Source organism: Thalassophryne amazonica, chromosome 15 (assembly GCF_902500255.1).
Source record: "Thalassophryne amazonica chromosome 15, fThaAma1.1, whole genome shotgun sequence".
NCBI classification, from domain to species: Eukaryota; Metazoa; Chordata; class Actinopteri; order Batrachoidiformes; family Batrachoididae; genus Thalassophryne; species Thalassophryne amazonica.
The window spans coordinates 32,714,550-32,736,576 of record NC_047117.1 but is presented as its reverse complement, the minus strand read 5'-3'; the positions used below and the strand labels follow the sequence as shown (position 1 = coordinate 32,736,576).

At 41.4% G+C, this 22,027-nt stretch overlaps 1 protein-coding gene across 2 annotated transcripts in view; it reads right to left on the bottom strand.

Moving 5' to 3' along the window:
* Window positions 1–3,164: 3,164 nt before the first annotated feature.
* The window catches only part of si:dkey-162b23.4 (sodium/hydrogen exchanger 9B2), a 64,615-nt gene continuing 45,752 nt past the window's right edge, over window positions 3,165–22,027 (bottom strand). The window contains exons 9-13 of one of the 2 annotated variants that reach the window (XM_034188300.1): window positions 21,307–21,456; window positions 20,970–21,078; window positions 16,786–16,922; window positions 15,075–15,297; window positions 3,165–3,621 (exon numbers count right to left, since the gene is read on the bottom strand). In XM_034188300.1, coding sequence (XP_034044191.1) covers window positions 3,563–3,621; window positions 15,075–15,297; window positions 16,786–16,922; window positions 20,970–21,078; window positions 21,307–21,456 — 678 coding nt within the window. In that variant the 3' untranslated portion in view covers window positions 3,165–3,562. The remainder of the gene's footprint in view (window positions 3,622–15,074; window positions 15,298–16,785; window positions 16,923–20,969; window positions 21,079–21,306; window positions 21,457–22,027) is intronic. The other variant, XM_034188301.1, reaches the window with a different exon arrangement.

Here is a 22,027-nt window from a genome sequence, read left to right as displayed (position 1 = left end):
AATGTATTGTGCCCCAATCTCATTGCATGTGGGTGACATATAATGGCAGGGACAGACGTGCATGCTATGTGTGCACTGAGCTCTGTTTCTCCTGAAATATGTTTCTGCATTACGTTGATAAGGCAGAAGCACGTCGTAGTGAGAGGCCTGCTTTAGATAAACTTAATGGCTTCATTTTCTTTTAAATAAAATTTTCTGTCTTTATTGGAGTTAAATGTGCATATGGGTTGATGCACTTTGGGACCATTCTGCAGGGAGAAGGTTTTGATAATGACCTTCAGAAACCCAAAATTAAATTTTCCAGTTTAAATGGGTTTTTGAACAGATGACTTGTGCAACCTTAACTGTACACACTCACTCTGTTTTGTATTTTTGTCTTTATTTTGAACCTTTGTAGGTTCAAAACACTTGGCCTTTTGCTGTCTGTCTGCAAAATCAGTTAACACTTTAAGATGTAAAGATATGCAGTAACTTATTGTATATAATGGGATACACTTATTTTGTTCATAGTTTTTAAGTAGACATTTGTTTTTGTCAGATATATTATTTTGTGAAATGCTTCATGCCTTGTTATAGTGTGAACTTAATTGAGGCCACAAAGTTATTAGTAATTAGGATTTTTTTTTTTCATCTTTGTTTCCTTTTGACAGAATAACTGTTGACTTCCTCTTGAATTTATTTCCTTAATTGAATTATTTTCCGAGTAAAGCTGTACTGTATAGATCTGTAGTTTCATTGTTTTTGTAGGAAAATGACTTTTCCTGTAAGATGTAAACTAACAGCAGAGTGAGCAGAGTATTAGACTTGAGCAGAATTTCAGCTTGTCACTGTTGTGAATGAATAGAAAAATAGTGCACTGCTTTCTCAATGTTGTTTTTCCAAGTATACACATTCATGAATAATTTCCACTTTGTAAGTACTACATGGTCATGTTTTCATCATTTAATAAATATTGATGTATGAGATGATTTCTTCAAACTTTGTGTACAGACTGTCTCTGGTCCTGTATAGGCCTTGTGGCCTGTTGGTGCTGGTGTTCATCTCCTGATTCTGTCGCATGAAGTGGATCTGGTCTAAAAAGTGGCCCAATCAATGGAAGACCCACACACACTTTTCTCTTAAACACAACAGCCAGGCTGTTATGAAACAGAACAGCCATTTATAGCTGAACAGTTGTGCCAAATATAAGGGAAAAAAAAACTTTCTCAAGCATCCCCACCACCAACCACTGCAAAGCCACGAAAACGCAGTGCTTTTTGTGCTCTCAAATCCAAAACCCAACACTGCTTTTAAGCAGTGCTTCTCTGCAAAAATTTTAAATAAAACAAAATAGCCATGGTGGCCAGTGTCAGTTCTGAAGTTTTCCCCTTAAAGGAAAAGAAAACCCACTGATAAAATAAAGCTGGGAAGATAGACTGTGCTATAAACTAACGATTGATGCATATCAATGAAAATAAGATCCTTCAACTGAAATATCCGCCTCCGAAAGTCAGCATTTAAGCATAATTTGTCGATTTTATGAATGCTGTCATTGACACAATTTTAACTAATCAGAAAAAAAACGGATCATTTGCAGCACTTCTGTGATGTGGCATGAGCACAGAAAGCTACAGCTGGTGAACACGCGCTTATGTAAAAGTCCTCTCTCCCTGCTTTGTCTCTCTCCCTCCCTTGCTCTCTCACTTGCCGTTTTCCTGCTGACCAAACACAAAGCCTTTCAACTGTAAAATAAACAATTTCTAAATGTATCAGCAGCACTCACGGGTGTAACTCTGGATAAGCACTGAAGGATTTTGGTGGTTTTCCCGTTCAGTGGAGAGAAAGTGAATCTCTGTTCGGCTGTCCTCTTCAGCTGCGCTCCGAGCTGTGGCTTCACAGTCTCAGGACGTTGAAGCAGCTGATTTTCAGTGACAATTCAGTTAATTTTTGGAAAATCCGTGCTCTATGACACAGACCACTTGAATCCGAGAGCCAGGCGGAAATTTACCGTTACCGGTGGATTAAAACTCGTCTATGGTGCAGTACATGGAAGAAACAGCTCACCTTCGGCACAGAAACCTCCCACTCCCCCTCCTCTCCTCCTGTTCAGCAGTAAACAGCAGAGTGCAGGCAGCACGAGCGGTTCCACAGACGTGGTTTCCAGTATCGGAAAATCCCGCAGGTTGGATCAGGACATTCCGATCCGTGAAATACGTCTGTATTGGAACCCGATACCGATGTGGGATGTTGACTGCCGCTTATGTGATTTGCCCTTTCTGTACTGAAGAGCAACACTGGCGGAGTTGTGAAGCTCTGTGCCCATATGACGTCACACATCGCTGTTATAGCCGGCATGGCCGCCTGCTGATGGCTTTAGACCAGCCATACAAAAATGCTCTTAACATAAATGATCACACATGCCTACAACTTTTAATATGGGGTCTCAATACCATAATCTACCAACCCAATTATAAATTATCAGGTTTTCTTTTCCTTTAACTCAGATCGTGCGCTGGACACAGTGCTCTGTGTGTGTGAACGTCAGCCAAGTCAATGTGCAGCTCGATACCAGATCCACTGTGGTGACCCCAAGAAAAATGGGACTAATGGAACAAATCTCATACAATTTAAATATTTAATAGAAAATTTAAGTCTAAAATTTCAAAAATCATAAAAACACAACCCTTGAAGCTGCTTAACTGAAGTTTATGTAGAGCTTCTTAATTGCCGTGTCAGGTTAAAACAAAGGGAAGTTGGGACAAATGTGGCCTGCGGGCCCCATATTGGGTAACTGATCTTGTTTAAAATGTATATCTGACAGGTGCGGTTAAGAGTGAGCGTCACAAAATAAAAAAATCATTTAGCATATATTTAATATTTAACCACTTCAAAGTGCAGACAAAAAACAATGTCTTATTTTATTGTTTAAAGTATATTTGGTTCCTACCAGTTACTAAATGGTAACGGCTAAGAATACATAACCTTTCTATGCAAGTCCATGTGACGCTGCGTACGTCTGGTAAAAAAAAAGTTTTTTTTTTTGTTTTTTTTAGAAACTAAAAAAAATGGCTTAAGCATCCCTGAGTATGACATTTCCAGCAATATTTTCTATAAATCAAAAGAATTCAGTGTGAATTGTCACTCATCCTTGTCTTGTCCTGAGTTCATAAACAGCACAAACCATGACAAAAAGCTAATACATATTTTAATAACTCATAATTTAAAGTTAAAGCTGTAAAAATAATTCACTCAGTGCAAAACGACTAGGTTCTTACTTCAGCCCAGCTGTGTGGACTAATTTACAAAGCTTTCACTTAATAAATCTGAAATACAGCCATTAAACAATCACAGGTCCAACTACAGAAAGTCGTTTCCACGGTGCCGTAATAATAAAGGAGCAATATGTAAACCGGTTCATACACACGGCTGTGTGCACATGTGATGATCACGGGCTATTTGTTCAAGAATTTCTTGACTGATGTGGAAAGGAGAGCAGTATGACAGACACAAAGAGCCATTCGGTGGCTAAGATGAGCTCTGCTGTCCAGTCTGGATCCTCACTGCACGTTTCTACAGATAGATGTCAGAGTGTACTTTCATAGGCAATGGGACTTTCTTCATCTTCAGCTTCTGCTGCAGTGCCTAGAGTGAGATGAAGATAGACAAAGTAATTAAAAAATTTCATCTGTTCAAAGTTTGACATGTTATTTAGGTACTTCAAGAAAGAAGCAGTGAACCTAAAGACTACACTCAGGATATGCACATCTGAAATGTGTTCAGTTTACCCATCTTTGAAAAGTCTAAGAATCTGTATTGCAAAACTGATGGCCATGTTCTCAGTAATGATCACATGATCAGACCCAAGCTACAAGATGGCACACAGTCCCAGGGTGATTCTTAGACTACGGGCACTTATTATGTCCTTTGATCATATTGTATGAAAAACAGAAAAAGGGGAAATTTCACACTTTTATAGTTATCTTTACAATGAAAGTGTGTTAAGAAATGTGTTCTAGTAGTCTATGATGACTTTTTCACCTTTTTTCAGCATCATTATATGCAAATATTCCCGTTTTGTGCTTGTCCCACACCCAGACTTTTGATCTTCAATGATAAAAATGAATGGTAAAGAAACGTTTTTTCTAATGTTTTAAAATATCTCTGAATAAAATATCAGTAAAATAATCAAAACATAATTGGGGTATTCAGTGTCATACAACTGTTGTGATTTTTTTTAAACAAAATGTAGTTGTCCCACACTATTGCCGTAATTTCCACCACAACACTGTAATGTCCCTTTAAACAGTTTGTATGAAAGATTGTTTGGGTAGTTTCTATGGAGATAAACAGTGACATCAGAGCACATGTATATAGCGCCAAATCACAACAAACAGTTGCCCCAAGGTGCTTTATATTGTAAGGCAATAGTGTGGTGGAAATTACATTTACAAGGCCAATAGTGCCCGTAGTTAAAGAATCACCCCCCAGTGTAAGTTGGGCTTTTCAGAGAGCCCCATGTTTCTCATGCAGGACGTAGCAATTTACTGAGTTCTTTGCGGACTATGAGGAGAGCGTTTTTGTGTGTGTGTGTGTGTGTGTTTCCCTCACTGCAAGCAGTAAAGGAATAAAACATTTTAATAGATGCTCCTGAATCAACTAATATACCATATTTGCCCATTGGAGGGCCCAGGGCCAATCATCCACCCACCACCTTTTATGAAGAAAGTTGGTTAAACCTGAAATTAAATTAAATGGAATACATTTAATGAATGAGAAAAGGACAAAAAATGCATACAATCAGATGAGTCATTTGTGAAGAAATTAGATGGTTTATTGTAATTGGCATTCTGCTGTATATGATATTGGCCATGCTCGTACATCGGCCCACCCCCCTCTTCAGGCAGAATTTTGCATGGAGAACCCTGGGCCCAGGCAGCACAGTGGACTAGTGGTTAGCACTGTTGCATCACAGCAAAAAGGTCATGGGGATCAATTCCCACCTGTGGCCTTTCTGTGTGGGGTTTGCATGTTCTCCCTGTGTTTGTGTGGGTTCTCTCCGGGTGCTCCGGCTTCCTCCCACATCCAAAGACATGCAGGTTAGGTGGACTGGAAACTTTAAACTGTCCATTGATGTGAATGTGTTTGTCTATATGTGGCCCTGTGACAGAGTGGCGTCCTGTCCAGGGTGAACCCCACCTCACACCCTATGACTGGGATAGCCTCCAGCCCTCCGTGACCCTTAATTAGAGTAAGCGGTTGAAGATGAGTGAATGAGTGAGCCCTGGGCACTCTGATAGGAGAAAGGGGTACCGGCATCACACTACAATTGGAGCAATATTCCCCTTCTCCTTCCAGGCCCTTTGGCCAATTTTCACCAAACTTGGCATATGGGTGAAGGTTGACCCCAGAACTGCCCTTAAAGGGTTTATTTGTGTAAAGATCAACGTCACTGGGGTTAAAGGTCAAGTTTTTGATTTTTCACTCAAATTTGCACAAAATGTGACCAGCTAAATCAGATTTAACACAAATCAATCACGGGGCCTATTCCAGATCCTTTTGCTGATTTCGACCAAACTTGGTCTGTCAATGAATGCTGACCCTGAAATTGTCCTGAAATATGTCATTAATTTTGGCAAAGGTCAAGGAATATGATTTCAACCAGATTTGGACCAAATGTGGCATACACTGTGGTGGATTCCAGAACTGCCCTGGCACTGTCAACCAGTGGTAAATAATGTGGGAGATGGTACAGGTTAAACAGACTGCCGTTGCCATTAGAGCATTCATGCCCACAGGTACTATTTACTACATAGTCTGTAAGTGGTTTGTCCATGTTGCTGTGGCAAGGAGAAATGGTTGAACAATTTAAACCTTTGACAGCACATTTGTGTTGTGTGGTTGCCACTCTGACAGCCAGTGATGGTTCAATTTTCCATAGTCTTCTGATTTAAAACGATCAATCATTCACTTTCCCTATCCCTTTAACTCATCTTATTAGCAATGAAACAGGTCTCGGCCTCATTTCATCTAAATTTTGGGTGTTAGTGAAGCTCAGGGCTAGCTGCTGGCGATCACCTTAGTATTCTCTCTGCTTCCCTGTCAATTTAATGCTGATGAACTCATTCCGTAGGTGCAATTTTTCTGGCTGACTGATTATGCTCTTTCTCTCTGTCCGAGGCAATGACACCACCACTGACTGATCCTGGCCCAGCACCACCAAGTTGCCGGACTGATCTCAAGGATGCTAAACCTGTTCCATGACTGACTGGCGGTCAGGACATTATAAATTAGAGACCCAACATGGACTCTGCTGTATTTTCAATTAAGGACTCTGTTTTTGTTGCTCGCCTGTTTGTACAAATGACTGTACTATCTGTTACATCTTGTAACTATTAGAATGGCGTAAGCAGTAAGTCACCCCTCTGGGTCTGGTCTGCTTGAGGTTTCTTCCTCATTATCATCAGAGGAAGTTTTTCCTTACCACTGTCACCTGTGCGCTTGCTCAGGGAGGTTGATAAGGTTAGAACTTACTCATGTGAAGCTCCTTCAGGTGGCTTTGTTGTGATTTGGCGCTGTACAAATAAATTGTTTCCTGTGCACTGCATAACACTTAAATTTGATGTTCTTCCAGGCTGTAGGAACATCAGACGACTCCTTGCAGTGACACACTCCCCACTCATCGTCTCTGTCCCCAAAGCGGTTGTTGTTTCTGAAAAGACTTTTGATACCTTGAGATTATTCCACAGCAGTTTTACCACCATTGGAATCTTGATGCGGGTCTCCCCACTGTGGCTGAAACCACTACAGCTGCACAGCTCACACTGCAGTCCCAAAAAACAGCAACTTCTACATCTTCATCCCTTGTCATAATTTTATTTATTTATATTTTTTGTGTGGTAAACAAAGCTGACAACATGGCCCCAGCATCCCTCACCCACAGGTAACGCCAGCGCTCCCGATCAAATCACGTAACTATGAATGATGTCCACATCCTTTATTCCTCACAAAATTAATTCTTTCCCCCGTGATTAAAACAAAATAAATCAACAATTGGGTTGAAAACAGTTGTCCATCCATAGATGCTCACTTTATTCACTAACTCTATGGGCGCGCTATCCCTTTAAAATGAACTGTAGGGATGGAAACAACACCGCAAGCTGAAGCTACACAAATCCTTGTCTACACAATGACAGCTACGACTAACAAGGGAAGAGGAAACTGTCCAGGAAAGAAATGTTATACTTTAAAGAATTAATGCCACCTTTTCACTGGACTGGTATGGGATGGGTTAGATGTGTCCTACTGTGACCTTGTTTTAAAGGCTCACAGCAGGGACATGCACGCTGTTCTGTGAAACGTCAGGTGAAGGACTCCAATGTAAAGGTCTCAAAATTGTCATCATTATACATCTGACTGAAATCCTTTATTCTGACTGGCTGATTTGCATGTTAATAATTGCAATACTTTTCACAATAAATCATCCAAAGTTAACAATAGCCACATTATGAACTTATTCTGCACCCTTAAGCAGTTAAGTCACCCCTCTGGGTCTGGTCTGCTTGAGGTTTCTTCCTCATTATCATCAGAGGAAGTTTTTCCTTACCACTGTCACCTGTGCGCTTGCTCAGGGAGGTTGATAAGGTTAGAACTTACTCATGTGACGCTCCTTCAGGCGGCTTTGTTGTGATTTGGCGCTGTACAAATAAAATAAATTGAATTGTTTCCTGTGCACTGCACAACACTTAAATTTGATGTTCTTCCAGGTTGTGACAACAAAGGTTCAAAGTAGGAACATCAATCAATCAATCAACTTTTTTCTTATATAGCGCCAAATCACAACAAACAGCTGCCCCAAGGCGCTCCATACTGCAAGGCAAGGCCATACAACAACCACGAAAAACCCCAACGGTCAAAACGACCCCTATGAGCAAGCACCTGGCCACAGGTGGGAAGGAAAAACTCCCTTTTAACAGGAAGAAACCTCCAGCAGAACCAGGCTCAGGGAGGGGCAGTCTTCTGCTGAGACTGGTTGGGGCTGAGGGAAAGAACCAGGAAAAAGACATGCCGAGAAGGGGGGTAGAGATCGATCACTAATGATTAAATGCAGAGTGATGCATACGGAGCAAAAAAAAGAAAGAAACAGTGCATCATGGGAACCCCCCCCACAGTCTACGTCTAAAGCAACATAACTAAGGGATGGTCCAGGGTCACCCGATCCAGCCCTAACTATAAGCCTTAGCGAAAACGAAAGTTTAAGCCTAATCTTAAAAAGTAGAGAGGGTATCTGTCTCCCTGATCTGAATTGGGAGCTGGTTCCACAGGAGAGGAGCCTGAAAGCTGAAGGCTCTGCCTCCCATTCTACTCTTACAAACCCTAGGAACTACAAGTAAGCCCGCAGTCTGAGAGCGAAGCGCTCTAATGGGGTAATATGGTACTACGAGGTCCCTAAGATAAGATGGGACCTGATTAATTCAAAACCTTATAAGTAAGAAGAAGAATTTTAAATTCTATTCTAGAATTACATCAACAGACTCCTTGCATCATTGTTAGCCCCGGACCTTCGGCCTTGGGCAACAACGATCGCCTCGTGGTGACTTTCCATTATGCTGCCCGATAAACCAGTCACTATTTGTATATTATTACATGCAAAGAGAGATCCTCACACATATCTTTAACCATTTTGAGCATGAAGACATTTGCATGCATGTACGTCCGTCGACACACCCCCCCCCCCCCCCCTCCCCCCCATCGGGGTCACCGACAGAAGATTCAAGGTGGAGCTGCCATGTTGATTCGGCACAAGTTTTATGCCCGATGATGCCCTCCTGACGCAACTCCAGCATTACACGAAGAAACGTGGCGGCTTCCAATACTGTAGAACAAAGCGGCACTGTAGATATTTATTCTGGTTGACTGATAACCATGATCCGCTATGCGTTTGGTTATGAAGTAGTTTGGACATTGATAAAGTTTGTTCTTTTTGGTGTCCATCGCAGCACATCTTCAACAAACAGAGTTCAACGTGCAGACTGTCGGCTTTTATTATTCATACAAAGTACTTTGCATGGAATCATTCCAGTTTATTGACGTGCTCATTTTTAACTGATGTGTGTTTAAGTGATCTCTTTACAGTGTCAACATGTTGATGAAGTATTCTGTTTTAACCAAATGGAGTGTTTAAGTGTCTATTAATAATGGGTGTCCATTTGAGTGTCTGAGAACAAATAGTATTTCAAATTAATTAATGTGTTTAAATAGTTGAATCATTTCTGTCTGCCCTCTTCTGAGGACATGAAGTTTTCTGTGAGATTACACACCCTAAATGGGTGGAGTTTGGTGACGTCAGTCCCCCTTTAAAAGTTAGAACAGAGACTTGCCTCGCTGTCTTTTCTGCCTGCTCCACGCTCTTTTCTGCTTTCTTCTTTGTAAATGCTTAACTTTTCTTTTTGGGCCAAGGCCTCATTGCTAAGCTAATCTAAGATAAGCTACCACGTGGCATTCATTCATTCATTCTTTACTTTGACAAACTTAAAGTTTTAACGTGACGCTTCAAGTGCGTCAAGTCTTTTGAATTCTTAAGAGAACTTTTGAGCTGAGCTTTTCAAATTAAGAGCGAATTTACAGCAAAGCGACTTCTCCTTTTCATAATTTTCAACGCTCTTAAAGTCTTACTTTTTCTAAATTCACAAAGATTTTTAATCTGGTTTCAAAACAAAACTTTTTAAGCTACCAGACACGATTTTCAACAAACACCTTCTACCTCTGGGTTCCTGCAAGCTGACAACGGAGCTGATTTCAAACCTGACGGCAAACAGCGGTAACTGCCGGCAAAGCCAGCCGACACAAGCCCTGGGATCACTCGGGGACACCTCTGGTTAACCCCTCTGACCCAGGTGAGCTCACGCTGCCCAGAGCAGAAATACCAATGACAGACGGATGGACGGAACCAACCCTCCCACTGCAGCTAATTGACCCAGTCCAGGCTCCATGAAAGAGCCTTGTTGTCAATGGATACAGATGGCTCCTTTTTCTTTAAAACATTCATGTAATATTTTTCTTCATAATTGGCTTCAAAATTCATCACTAAATTCCATTCAGATTTATTTACTTAAAGTTTTAAACTTTACCTCTATTCCTTCCTTTTCTGAGTAAGAAAATTGTTTCCATGAATGAACCTATTTCCAATCACTGTCCAGAAAATGCCAGTAAAATGTCCATTTCTTGTATAAATTGTAAATATTTTCTTCTGTGGCTTATTTTGTGTACAGAAGGAAACTGTTGGTCAACCATACTGTAGAATTCATGACTTTCAGATCAGAGATTGAGTACCGTATTTTTCGGACTACAAGCTGCACTTTTTTTTTTTTTAAACATATTTTGGCCGGGGGTGCGACCTATACTCTGACTTATAAATGAAAAATATACCGGTAGATTCTCAATTAATTTACCGTAATAAAACAATTTTACGTGACAGAGCCGCTCTATGTTTTAAAATGGCCACCGGAAACGGAAATGCAATGCATCATGGGCACTGTAGTATGGCGGCCGCCCTATAGGTCACGCTGGTCGCGATAACCAATCAGAGAACAGAACATTGGCCGCGTATTCCTCACCTCAACCAGACAATGACTGTGAAACAGCGTGTGAAGCAGACCAACACGGTACTTGCTGTTATTCCGGGAGGGCTAACAAAACAGCTTCAACCCTTGGATATCAGTGTGAGCACAGTGTTGACGCTGAGAGCTGCGTGGGAGCACTGGGTGAGCGACGGCGAAGGATTAGCATCTGCACTTGGAAGTAGCTGGCGTCGACACCACGGGGAGGTCATGAGCTGCGCAGGTAGGTGCTGCACGAACATCGGCAGCTGACACCTGGTGTGTACTATGGTCCACAGCGGGTAATATGTTAGAAAAGAACCGTTCAGCGATGGTGCGGGTTATGGTTCAGCTCTCAATGTGGTCTGCAAAATACAAACATATCCGTAGGTAAAATGCAGCTCACGAGAGGGCACTCAAGGCTTGTGTGACTGTTCCAGTGACTTCTGACTACCATAGAAAAATTTAAATTTCAACATTACTGATAACAAGACAATGGAGAAGGCCCGAAAAAAATGCCACCAAAAAGAAAATCATACTCTGCAGATTACAAGTTGCGACTGGTGAAATATGCATCCGAAAACGGTAGCCATCACAATATTATCATCTGAACTTTTCATGTTAACATACCTGTATGTCCATGCAGGTATAGTACAGGCATTATAGTCCAGTGCGATTTATTTATGGTTTATTTTTCTTTATAATGGATAAAGTGGCTGGTGCGACTTATACTCCGGTGCGACTTATAGTCTGGAAAATACGGTAAATTAAATTGAGATGGATAAATTCATTTGAGACTGATAAATTAATGAATGTTTAAATTAAAGCACTTGTGCTATAAATTAAGTGGTGGCCCGAGAATTAAGTAAATAATAAGCATTAAACCCTAAATTAATTATTTTGGTGACCTGTTATATTGGGCCTAGTCCAATCTAATTCAATTTGGGAGTTTAACTACTTATTCACTATAAATTGCTACATGCCTCTGGTTCCCCGTGTGTGGGTGATTCAGTAATAAAGATTATTCCATTAAATAAACGTTACATATTTATGGTGCCTGCGTGTGGAGGCTTATTATTAAAACTGTTACACATCTATTGATGCTCCCGTGTGGAGGCATAAAGATTTAAACAAAAACATTACATTTAATGGGTCCCCGTTGCAAGGCCTGAATATCTGTAAAGCAAAGTGTCTCCAAATGAATAACAAGAAGAAAGAAAAAGAAAAAAGAGAGGGGGAGAAAAAAAGAAGAACAAAAAAGGGAGGGGGTGGGTGGGTGGGGTGATGTTTTCCAATTCCTCTGCTTAGCTCCCACATTTCAATAACACCTCCTCTCGGCCATTCAGCCTAAAAGTCAACCATTCATAAGCCCTGGTCCCACCGAATAATGAAGGATGAATCATGAGCCACATAGCATGGGTTTTGTTTTTTTTTTGGTACGAGTCCAGTTATTCAACAAGAGAATAATGTGTGAGAATAGTGACTCTGAAAGGCTCTTGGAGGCAGAATATTCAGTAAACGAGGCTCATCTCATTAACCATTAGTCGTCAAAATTATCTTCCTTAGACTCAAACAAAGTAAATCTCTACAACTTGATAAAAATTAATTAAAAATATAAAAGCCAAGATAATGGGTTGCATACGTAATCAGCCCCTTTGGTATAATACCTGTAAATAATCCGTTTAATTGCCAGTTTTCTTCAGACAAGTCAGGGGATGGTTACATGAACATTTCCAAGTCACTGAATATGTCTTGAACTTTATTTACATCAGTTATGAAGAAGTACAAGCAGTATGGCACTCTATGGTAAATCTGTGTGGAGTAGACATTCTCAAAAACTGAGTGACTGTGCAAGAAGGAGACGAGTGAGGAAAGCCACCAAGACACCCAGACAACCCAGTAGTTACAGGCTTCTGTGGCTGTGATTGGAGAAATTGTGCAATGCGCATGTTTTGCATTTTGTATTCCCAGTTATACAACTTCATGACAAAGTGGTACAGAGGAGGATTTTCTTTCACCAAAACATTCAATCTAGGCTTACATATCAGATGTACTTTCTGGCAAATTGCAGCTGAACAATTTGCAACTGCAAAATCTAACATTAACATCTGAAAATCATCAGACACAACAGGGTTATTCCCTAAATACACAAAGCGGGACTCTGAGATATAGCTACCTCAAGAACTTTGTTGATAAATAATATCTTTTTCCAAAGGTCTGTGTCAATTCACACTCATACAACATGTGTACAAGTGGAGGGGTGGTGGCCAAGTGGTTAATGCGCTTGGTTTCAGTTCAGAAGGTTCCGGGTTCAAATCCCACCCCTGCCACATTTCTCCATGTAATGTGGAGTTGCGTCAGGAAGGGCATCTGGCGTAAAACCTGTGCCAATTCAACATGAAGCTCCACCTTGGATTTGCTGTGGCGACCCCGAGCGCAAACAAGGGAGCAGCCGAAGGGACTTACTTACAGCATGTGTACAAGTGTTCCCTCACACCTCCCACTTCTTCGACATAACTCCGAATCACAGAGCTTTAGCCTTGCCATCTTACTGGGGATCCAATACATTCTGTGTATGATTTTGTAGATAATTAAGTGAATCTGTGTCTCTCTTGATATCTTATGCCAAGACCTAGTAATTTCTTCCCACTTTGCAATAGCAATCTCGTCCTCTAGGTCCATCACGCATGCTCTCTTAAGAGCCTCAAGTTTCAGTGGGTGAGATTTTCTCATCAACATATGTGCTTTTACTTGTGTGAAAGGGAGCGTACAGACCGCCACTAATTTCCTTCGGCACATAATTTCCTTATAAAGTATCCATCTATAAGTAGGTACAGTAAGTTTATGTGGACTCACCACAGTTTTGCCCTTTCTTTCCCCATGAATTGTATAATCCAGAGTTGACTCATAGAACACCGTGTGAAGACAAAAAAGTGAGTTCTCTGAAGAGGACAACAGCCATGTTGTCATTTCATGTCAGACCTTAGATTTGGAATGTATAATAGAAGATATACCTTACAGAATTTTCATGTGACTTTAAAAAAAACAAACAAAAAAAAAACTGTTTTTAATTTTTCATGGCTCAGTTGTTTTCCAGCCATAGAAAGTCCAGTGAAAGGTGTTATTTGTGCAGTGATATCATTTTTCTGCAGATTTAGCTGACACCGCCCATAAATGATGGGGAAATGCACACACGTGCCCACACACCAACACAAAATAAATCCAAACTGGCAAGCATGAAAAATTTGCCATTTAATATTTATCTCATTTTGTTCTCTCTCTCTCTGTGTCTGTGTTCATGAACAATGAGCAATTATGAGGCAAACCTCTCAAAATCCAGCATATATGTAAAAAAAGCAGCAGATCTTTGTGGAAATATGAAATCATCTGTAGTGCAAAAACTCCACGTGAGACAAGATGCACTGGGCTGCTGAAGCGTCTACACAGAAACTTGTTATTGCTTCACCTCTGGGGCATTTTAAGCTACACGACAGACACACAACTGATGCTATCCTGTGTAAAAGGGGCCTAACTGGTTGATGAATTTAGTTTTGTCCTGTATGGATAGGTGACACCTCCACAAATGTGCAGGTTGTAAAGTCCTGGAGTTCACCTTTTATTGTGCAGCTCTAACACATACAAGCACATAAACTGCCCTTTCTCTGAGATCATTCATCCACTTTGCATTGAATTCAACATTAGTTAAAGCTGATAGTCTGCACTATGAGCCCATATTCAGAACTGGTTTCAACTCTGACTAAAACTTTGTCAATGCCCTAGAACCTAAATGTAATAAATAATTTGGGAATACCCTGTTGTGTCTGATGATTTGCGGATGTTCATGCTAGTGTTACGGTCGCAAATTGAGCTTTACAGAAAAATGGACATTTGTGACTGTAATCCATCATGAATGTCTGCAAATCATCAGACACAAGGGGGTTATTCCCTAATCCAATTCCATTGTTTGCACGGTTTATTTGTCTGTAGGTAATTTGGTCAGTGAGGCAACAGTGTCTTAGCGTCGCTCCACCAGCAGTCACCAGCTGTGACACGGGAATTCTTTATCAGAATCCACAACAATACTTTCGTATGGTATCTTAAGTTCACCCATTTCGGCATCCTTGTCACAACGGCACTTTCTGTTGCTCTCAGTTGACAGTGCCATTATTGACATCTGCATAGCAGTGCGCACTGTCAGGGCGTGGAGTTATACATCGAAATGTGAAAATATTTTGCAACCGTACACCCGCTATTATACGGTCTGAAATCTCACACATTTAACGAATCAGATTTGCGGAAAAATGTAATTGGATTAGAATGGACAATAACATGACACCATGCTGAATGCTACAAACTATGCTGGTGTGTGTTCCGAGGCTGCACTCAGAGTTAGCTTTCACGCAGTGTGAAAAAGTGGCATAATTATGGGAGGGGACGGGAGAAGGGACTATTCTGCTGAGTTAGAATATCTGAATGTAAAACTTTTAAAACTTTACCTACCAAAGAAAAAAGACGACAAATTGTGTTTGACTGGCTCACCGCAGGATTGTGTCTTGGGTTTGTGTAGCAGACGGGGTCCTGAAAGCCCTATGATGAGGGCTCCTATGGGGGCTGTGATCAGGATGGCCAGCACAGCCACAGTCAGCACATCCATGCCATACTTCTGCAGCTCCTTGTCATCCTTCATCCTGGCTTTGTCCAAAGCTGTGGAACCTATGGCTGCCTGATGAGGGAAGAAGAGGAACAAACCCATGAGCGCCTTTTCTGAAATGGGGCTATTCCACAGTGCTCCGTTCCTTCCCATTTCATCCCAAATAGCAAATCAGGGTCACAGTAACTTCTTGATCCATCTTTGTCAATCTTGGTATATATAATATTCCCAATCAATCAATCAATCAATCAATCAATCAATTTTTTTATATAGCGCCAAATCACAACAAACAGTTGAAAACATCTTTATGCATGCAATTTCTACTCTGAAAAAAACAAGTAACTTAACATTCAAGAAAAATCTCTGAAAAGAAGAAAATACTGTCATTAAAGGACAGGTTGCATTTTATTTAACATTCAGCCATTCAGCAACACAACATCACAGTATTCGTGATTATAAGTCTATCCGCGCACATGCAGTTATGTTCAGTGGCTACTGACATACTTTACTGCTAATTAACCCTCCCACTTGGCGAGTCAGTAGGTGCATTTCTGGAAAATGTTTTACTTGACATTTCTCAGCGGGTAATGTCGGTCCGAGCAAATGCAGAAGCAACACAATGGCAAACAGACATAGTGAAACGAACGTTGCAACATCAGATCATAAATCTACTGACCATTCAAATGAAAGTGATGGCTCAGTATTCATTCAGATCAGTGGACCTACAAGCAGAAGCTTGGAAAAAGTCAGGAATAAATACATTATTGTCAGGATTTTCTACCACCTCGGGGACATGCACGAGTGTCATGCGTGCTCTCGGTTAAGTGCTCCATACAGAGGGGAGACAGACACTTCGCTCTTAACTCTTATTTTATTTTATTTATTTATTTTTTTTTTTTTGTTGAGAAAATCTGTTTTAGGATTCAGATGTGTACAGAGTCTCCTGTCTGGTCATAACTGCCACGGTGAGCGCTCACGCGGAGTTTGACACGATGCTGTTTTTACTAGTTGCCTTAACACAGATATGTATATTTCTTACACTCCGATTTTTCACCGTTACTGCATCGCTAACAGACACATGAGTCTGCACAAAGCTGTGGAGACTGTGGTTTTAACAGGCTGTGTTCCTGACTGACGAGTGTGCACGCGTAGCCCCTCCCATAGCGGAGAGCAGCTGCTGCTGTTACCACAAGTGCACTGAAATGAACACAATTAACACAGTTATGACTTTAAAAAACAAGTCATCATGACACAACATCACACTTATGTAAACGCTGCAATTATTCCACGTCTCCCTTCTTAATGGTAACAACAGTTTGTCTACATTCCATTCAACAGTGCACTGGGGCGGTTGCTCAGAGTGACGGCTGTTTACGAAAAATAAGTACTAACATGTACTTTGTTTTCAGCAGTCTCCATAGCTGTTTGTTTTGATTGGCGATGGGTTAAAGACAGTTCACAGAAGTGCACAAATTAATAATACCGGTATATCATCACATGACCTCTAATAACCAAAACCTGAGTTGTTGAATTCTGCGCAACGTGTCCTTTAAAGCATACCTGTACTGTGGCTTTAGGCATCCATGCTAGAGCAATGAACACCTTTTCTCTCAAAGTGAAGTCAGCACACAGTACACAGACAAAGGTGAACAGAACTCGAACCAGCAATGCAATGAGCAGAGAAGCTACGCCCAGACCTAGAGGGAGAAATACAAATATTCGGATTATTCAAATATAGAACATTACTTTAACAGTCAGTTTACATGAACATTTCCAAGTCACTGAATATGTTTTGGATTTCATTTACATCAATTATTACGAAATTCAAACAGTATGGTGCTATGTGGCAAATCTGTCTGTAGTAGGACATTCTCAAAAACTGAGTGATTATGCAAGAGTGCGAAAAGTCATGAAGACACCCATAACTCCAAATGGTTTACAAACTTCTGTGGCTATGACTGGCAAAACTGCATGGTGTATGTTTTGTCTGTTGCACCACAGGTCAAAGCTTCATTGTGGAGTGGAAGAGAGAGAGAATTTTTTTTTTTATTTTTTTTATTTATTTATTTTACAACAAAACAGAACAAATGTAGGCTCGAGTTTTTTGTGTGCCTTCTGGAGAGCTGTTTCTGAAATTTGACACAGATGTGACCACCGCACCAACAACAGTCAAAAAATTTTGAATAAATCAGTAAATACGAGGTCTTTCAGAAAAGTATTGGACCTTTTATTTTTTGCAAAAACCATATGGATTTGAATCACATGTGATTGCATCAGCCAAGCTTGAACCTTCGTGCGCATGCGTGAGTTTTTTTTCACGCCTGTCGGTTACGTCATTCGCCTGTGAGCAGGCTTTGTGTGAGCAGTGATCCACCCCTCTCGTCGGATTTTTATTGCAAATAAATGTCTGAACGATTTGGAGCTTTGCTGCATCAATTTTTTCCAGAAACTGTGAGAGACCTCCAGGTGGACACCATTCGGAAAATTCAGATGGCTTTCAGGAACCATTTTATGGGGATTACACAGATTAAGGAGTGCTCCAGCCGATTTAAAGACCGCCCACAGCGACTGAGAGCGCGGCGCACTCCGAGCGCCGCTCGACAGGCTGAAACAACCAGATAATTTCCAACGTGAAGGCTTTGTTGATCCGGGACGTCATCTGACTTCCACAAAAAAGGCATAAGGCGTGGACCTCAGCACTTTTTCGGCACATTCCACTGTTACAGAAGTTTTTCTCATGGAAAAAGAAGCGGATGGATGCGCCACCGTGCCGCTCATGGCGCGGGACAAAACCACCTCCGTGTTGGTCTCACAGGACGGCTTTGAGATGGATTTCAGATGGCTGTCGGTGGCTTTTTAGTCGTGTGACTAGCCGAGAAATTGTGCATGAGCTGGACATGCCCCAACATGTCCTGTGAGGCTTCATCACGGCGTTGCTTTGCCTGTCTCAATGTGCCGAAAAAGTGCTGATGTCCACATCTTCCACAATTCCTGTGCTAGTCAGAGGACGTCCCGGATAAAACACAGCGTCCAGTTTAGAAATGAACAGCACATTCCACTGTTACAGGAGTTTTTGTCATGGAAAGAGGAGCGGAGGAATTCCGGGTCCGCGCGTCGGGACGCAGCCGGCACGGTGCGGCAGCACAGGAAAAACACCTCCGTGTTGATAACCATTTGTAAAATCCAGGCGGCTTTTGATGGCTTTCAGTGGAGTGAGTATATGAGAAACTGTTTAACAGTTGGGCATGTTCCAACTTGTCCTTAAGGCTTCCAACAGAGGTGTTTTTCCTGTGGCGGAGCGGCGTGGTGGCTGCGAGCCGACGCTGCAATCCGTCCGCACGTCTTTCATTAAAAAAAATCTCCTTTAACAGTGGAATATCCGGATAAAATGCTGAAACCGACTTCTTCTGAAACTTCTCTGTTCTCTCACGACGTCCTGGATCAATAGAGCCTGAAATGTGGAGGTTTCAGCTTGAAACAGGCTGACGACGGCGCCTGGGAGCGCTGCGTGACGTCCCGCTGTGTTTGATGTCCTTAAAGCGACAGTATCACCTCAAAATCTCTCATCAGCCGTTAAAATTTTCACCGAAAACCAGCTTAATTTTTCGAACCGTGTCCACTTCGATGTGCCTCACAGGTTTAGAAAAAATTTTGATCAAACAAAGCGCCAGTCTCTCAGCAACTTCTCAGACAAAGGAATTCTGACGAGGGGCTGGACGACTCCTCCCACAAGGAGTGCTCACAGGTGAATGACGTCACCGACAGGCGTGGAAAAACTCACGCATGCGCACGAGGGTTCAAGCATGTCTGACGTAAAAACATATGAATGAAATCCATATAGTTTTTGAAAAAAATAAAAAGGACCTATACTTTATTGACAGCCCTCGTATATACACTTACACCCTTTGCTCAATGCTTTGTTGATGCACCTTAGGCAGATATTGCAGCGTCAAGTGTTCTTGAATATGATGCTAGACACTTGGTGCACCGATCTTTGGGCAGTTTTGCCCATTCCTCTTTGCTTCACCTCTCAAGCTCCATAAGGTTGGATGGAGGAAAGCTACCAAGTGCAGAACTGTCCTGAAGCCATTCCTTTGATATCTTCAGAATAAGAATCAGAATCACCTTTGTTGTCATTGTAAAATTTGAGTGCAACTCCAAAAAGGTGCTTTCCGTGGTGCGAGTAATTTTTAGCCAAATAAAAGATAGTGAAAGTTAACGGTAAATTATTCAGAGTATATGTACAACTAATATAAACATAATGTAAAATAAAATAAAATGTGTACAAAGTAAAATGTAAAACGAGAATTATATACAACTGTGAAATCATATTGCACGGGAAAATTGCACATGGTTTACAGATATTGCACAAGAAACTTGAAGGTGCGGATTAGAGTGATTTGTTGTTGTTCAGTGCAGTGATTGCTCTGGGATGAAAGCTGTCCCTGAGTCTGTTTGTCCTAGTTTTGATTAACCTATACCGTCAGCCGGAGGGTAGTAGGTCAAACAGGTGGTTGCTGTGGTGGGATGTGTCTTTGCTGATGCTGTCAGCTCTGCTGAGGTAGCGAGAGCTGGCAATGTCTTCCAAGCTGGGCAGAGAGCAACCAGTGATCCCCTGTGCCGTTTTGATCACCTTCTGCAGCGCTCTCCTGTCTACTGCTGTGCAACCCCCGTACCACGCTGTGATGCAGTACGTCAGGATGCTCTCAATGGTGGCTCTGTAGAACAACATAAGCAGCTTCTCCTCCAGATTGTTCCTCCTGAGCACCCTCAGGAAGTGGAGTTGCTTCTGGGCTTTCTTCACCACCACTGTGGTGTTGGCAGTCCAGGAGAGGCTGTCAGAGAGCTGCACGCCCAGGAACCTGATGGAGCTGACCCTTTCCACACAGTCCCCTTGGATGTAGAGCGGGGCTGGGTCAACCCTGTTCTTCCTGAAGTCCAGGATTATTTTTTGTTTTTGTGGTGTTCAGCGGCAGGTTGTTAGCTGAACACCACGCTGTCAGTCAATGGTTGTGTGTTTAGGGTTATTGTCCTGCTGAAACTGTTGCCCCAGTCTGAGGTCAAGAGCATTCTGGAGCAGGTTTTCATCAAGGATGTATCTGTACATTGCTGCATTCATCTTTCCCTCAATAGTGACGAGTCTCCTGACATCTCAAAGATGACCAGTGGCAACAGGATGCACCTGAGCTAAATTTTGAGCTTTATGGCAAAGGCTGTGAATACTTACGTGTATGCGAGTTCTGAGTTTTTTTTTTATATATATAAATTTACAAAAATCTAAAAAAAAAAACCCCCAAAAAACAAAAACAACAAAAAAAATAAACCTTTTTCACATTGTCATTATGGGGTATTGTGTGTAGAAGTTTGAGAAAAAAATAAATTTCATCCATTTTGGAATAAGGCTGTAACATTAAAAAACATGTGGAAAAGTAAAGTGCTGTGAATACTTTCTGGATGCACTGTATAACAAAACAACAACAACAAAAAAAAACCCCATCTTATTTTGTATAGGAGAGTATTAAATTAAACCCATTTGCTTCCAAGAACTGTGTTGTGGAAATTTCTATGAAAGTGGAATCTGGGGAAAAAATATACTCATGACCAGAAAAGACAGAACTCTGGTGGGCCGCTCTTTTGTCTATGCAAATAGATTTAAATGTTACTCTGCAGTATGTATGTAAATATGTCCGTGATAACAGGCATGTGTCAGTTTGTTATTGGGAAGTTTGTGTGTTTGCTCTCACCAACTGTGTCCCCCTCCCACTGTGACACTCGAATCTCTGCTCCTATTAGTCCAAAGAGCAATGGCTGAAACACATCCCATGCCCACCCCACTACTTCCTCCACATGTACCTTAAAACCAGCAGAACACACACACACACACAAAAACTGTGTTGTGAGGACATGTTTGACACTCATACTGAAAACAGCAATGTGCAATACGTACACGACACAAGCATCATGTTTCACAATGCAATATACTTTACTCAGAGTAAAGGCCCTGTGTGTACATACGCAGCTCTTTAAAGAAGCTGAAAATGCATACTCTCACGATTACATAAACTGGACGTATGATATTACCTTTTCTGCTCCCCATCCTAGGCCAGCCAGGAAGGCAAGCACGAGAGTGCAGAGACCTCCACAGCCGGAAAACCCAGCCACACTGCTGCCAAACACGGCGAACACAGACAGGCCCAGCACCAAGAAGGAACGCTTCATCACCAAGTGTTTCTAACAGAAAACAGAGCAGTTCTCGTAAGTTAGGAATCATTCAAGCTGACGCACTGTGCAGCCTACATTTAAGATGTACAGTTCGTCAAATGCCATTCAGTGATTAGTGCTATTTCTGCTACTACATCCACAGAAAGGCAAAGTCAAGGACCATAGCTCAAAAATGCTCACACAGACCTCATCAAACTCATTCAAAATGAACCAAGATAAATTTCCAAAACAGTCCCATCCGATGCTATACAGTGAAGACATTTGGGTTTGGGGTTAAAAGATTAAAAGAATGTCAGCCTTTAATTCCTGGTATTTAAATCCCATAGTGTTAAACAACACAGAGAATAATACCTTTAGTATCAGACCACTATTGTTCTTATTTAAAAAATAAGAACAACAGAAGTCCAGTTATCCCCTCTTGAATGTGTAAGACTGGATTATTTTCCTTCATGTCCATCTTCACATGGTTTGTTACAATTGTGTGAAGTTTCACTGAAATCCATAAAGTGAATTCGGAGGAGTTGCGCTTATGAAGTCAATATCATATAGTATGGCGCATCACTCAAACACAAAAGTCCAA